Source organism: Myotis brandtii, unplaced genomic scaffold (genome assembly GCF_000412655.1).
Source record: "Myotis brandtii unplaced genomic scaffold, ASM41265v1 scaffold410, whole genome shotgun sequence".
In the NCBI taxonomy this organism is placed as follows: Eukaryota; Metazoa; Chordata; class Mammalia; order Chiroptera; family Vespertilionidae; genus Myotis; species Myotis brandtii.
The window spans coordinates 1,939,540-1,941,767 of record NW_005365764.1 but is presented as its reverse complement, the minus strand read 5'-3'; the positions used below and the strand labels follow the sequence as shown (position 1 = coordinate 1,941,767).

At 59.3% G+C, this 2,228-nt stretch overlaps 1 protein-coding gene across 1 annotated transcript in view; it reads right to left on the bottom strand.

Annotated features, from left to right (window-relative positions):
- Positions 1–2,228, bottom strand: part of PTCHD2 (patched domain containing 2) — a 25,948-nt gene that overhangs the window by 10,293 nt on the left and 13,427 nt on the right. The window contains exons 11-12 of the mRNA XM_005873434.2: positions 2,070–2,183; positions 1,006–1,142 (exon numbers count right to left, since the gene is read on the bottom strand). Of these exons, the coding sequence (XP_005873496.1) occupies positions 1,006–1,142; positions 2,070–2,183 (251 nt within the window). The remainder of the gene's footprint in view (positions 1–1,005; positions 1,143–2,069; positions 2,184–2,228) is intronic.

Here is a 2,228-nt window from a genome sequence, read left to right as displayed (position 1 = left end):
GGAGAAGAGAGCTTTGGGCAGAAACACAGGAGGCCTGAGTTCGAGTTGGAAGATCGGGCAAATCCTCCCTTCCCTCTCTGGGCCTCAGTCTTTCCTTCAACTGGGGCATCTCTTCCAGGCCAGGCCCTGAGCTGGCTCTGAGAACACAGTGAGCAAGATGGGCGCGGTCCCTGCCCTCATGGCCTGCGATGACCACAGCTGTAGGTTCTTTTAAGGGCCAGGAATTAGACAATCATGATGATAAGACAGGATAAACGGGCAGGGGAAGAGGAGGGCAAACCAAGAAGGATGGCCAGGACAGGGCTCCATGGCAGCCGATGCTTCTGCTGAGCCCTGAGTGAGGCGTCAGCATGCATTAAGCTGGAAGGAACGTTTTCTAGTGGGAACAGCAATGCAAAGGCTCAGAGTCAGGAAATGCCTCAGACACCTCATCTTTCAAATGGATAAATGTGCTGACACATGTTAAGTGTCACTTTGGAGGGTGTAACATGTTAAAGAAACGATTCCTGCGAAGGAAAAACTGGAGGCCTGGGCTGGACTTTGGAGGCTTTTTCTGGGGCTCTGGAGCAGCCGCCAAGAACAACAGTCTAACGAGTGGCTACCACTCACTGAGCACTTACTAGGCTCCAGATGGTACGCAATGCACAGGCCTTACCTCATGCACCTCCAGCAACCCTGGCTGCTACTTTTCAGATCCCCATTTCACAGATGAGAAAACTGAGGCTCAGAGAGACTAAGTAATCAGCCCAAAGACACACAGAGTATACATGGCAGAGCCAAGACTCGAACCCAGGCCTGGCTGACTCGGTAGCCCATGCTCTCGCCACCCTGCAGGTCCCTGCCACAGACCTGGCTACTGGCGGGAGAGACTCCTCATCGGCCTGCAGTAGCTCCAGCCTCACAGACCCGGCCTCCCCCTCCCTGTGCGGCCAGTGCCCATCAGTGTGGCATTGAGGGCCCCCTCCCCTGGTCGTGGTGGCTCACTTCACGGCAGCCTGGGCTTACCTGGAAGGAGGGCACCTCCCCGTCCCCAGGGGACACGATCTGCCAGGGGGCAGGCAGGCTGGCGTTGAGGGAGAACCTGTAGACAGCCGGGCGGCCTTTACTCTTCACCTTGGACACGTACACGGTGCCTGGGGAGTCTAGGGGACAAGGGAGGGTTGGAGGGGGCGGAGTTACCGGGACTGGCTCCCCCTGACCCTGGAGCAGTCCTCCCTCTGCTGACTGAGGAGCCGAGCCCTGACCTTGGTGGTGGTCACCAGGATGAGGTGGCTGCACGGACAGTGGGGGACGAGGTGGTAGTCAGCGGTTTCGGGTGGTGGCAAGGGCAGAGGGAGTGGCAGCGATGGGAATTGTTGGTGGAGCTGTGTCGGCATGGACTAGACCAGTGGTCGGCAAACTCATTAGTCAACAGAGCCAAATATCAACAGCACAACGATTGAAATTTCTTTTGAGAGCCAAATTTTTTAAACTTAAACTATATAGGTAGGTACATTGTTACTAACTTAATTAGGGTACTCCTAAGGCTTAGGAAGAGCCACACTCAAGGGGCCAAAGAGCCGCATGTGGCTCGCGAGCCGCAGTTTGCCGACCACGGGCACTAGGGGAATGAGTGACGCCAGTGATGGGAGCAGTGTGAACGGTGGGGCTGGGGCTGCTAAGGACAATGGTGGGCACAGATGGGGTGACCATGGTCATATAGAACTGCCCTGTGGGGCACTTAATTCCGACACGTGTCCTAGCACCCTGGCTCTGATGGAGACCCCAGCGTCGGGAAGCCCCTGCCCTCCCCTGCTCGGGATGGGTTTGGTGCACAGGGCAGGTTCACGGGCACCACAGGCTGGGCTGGAGCGGTGGCAGGAGGGGAGCCCACAGCTGGCTGGGGACAGCTGGTGGGACAGGGGCGGAGGGCCCGGTTCACCCTGAGTCCACCCGCCACCCAGTCCCTCCACAGCGACCCAAGAACACAGGCTCTTGTCCCACCGCCTTCTCTCCTCACGGGCTCCCACGCCCTAGCACGGCAGGGTCTCCCGACACCCCCACCCCAGGCAGCCCCCACGCCCACTGACCCTGCGGGGTGACCTCCGGCCGGCTGGCCCACAGGACCCCGGAGCCCCGCTTCTTCTTCTCCAGGGACGTCCGGATGTTGTTCTGCAGGCTGTGCGGCTTCTCCTGGAACAGACCTACCCCCACCCCCAGGCTGGGTCAGGGGCAGCAGGGCCGGCGTG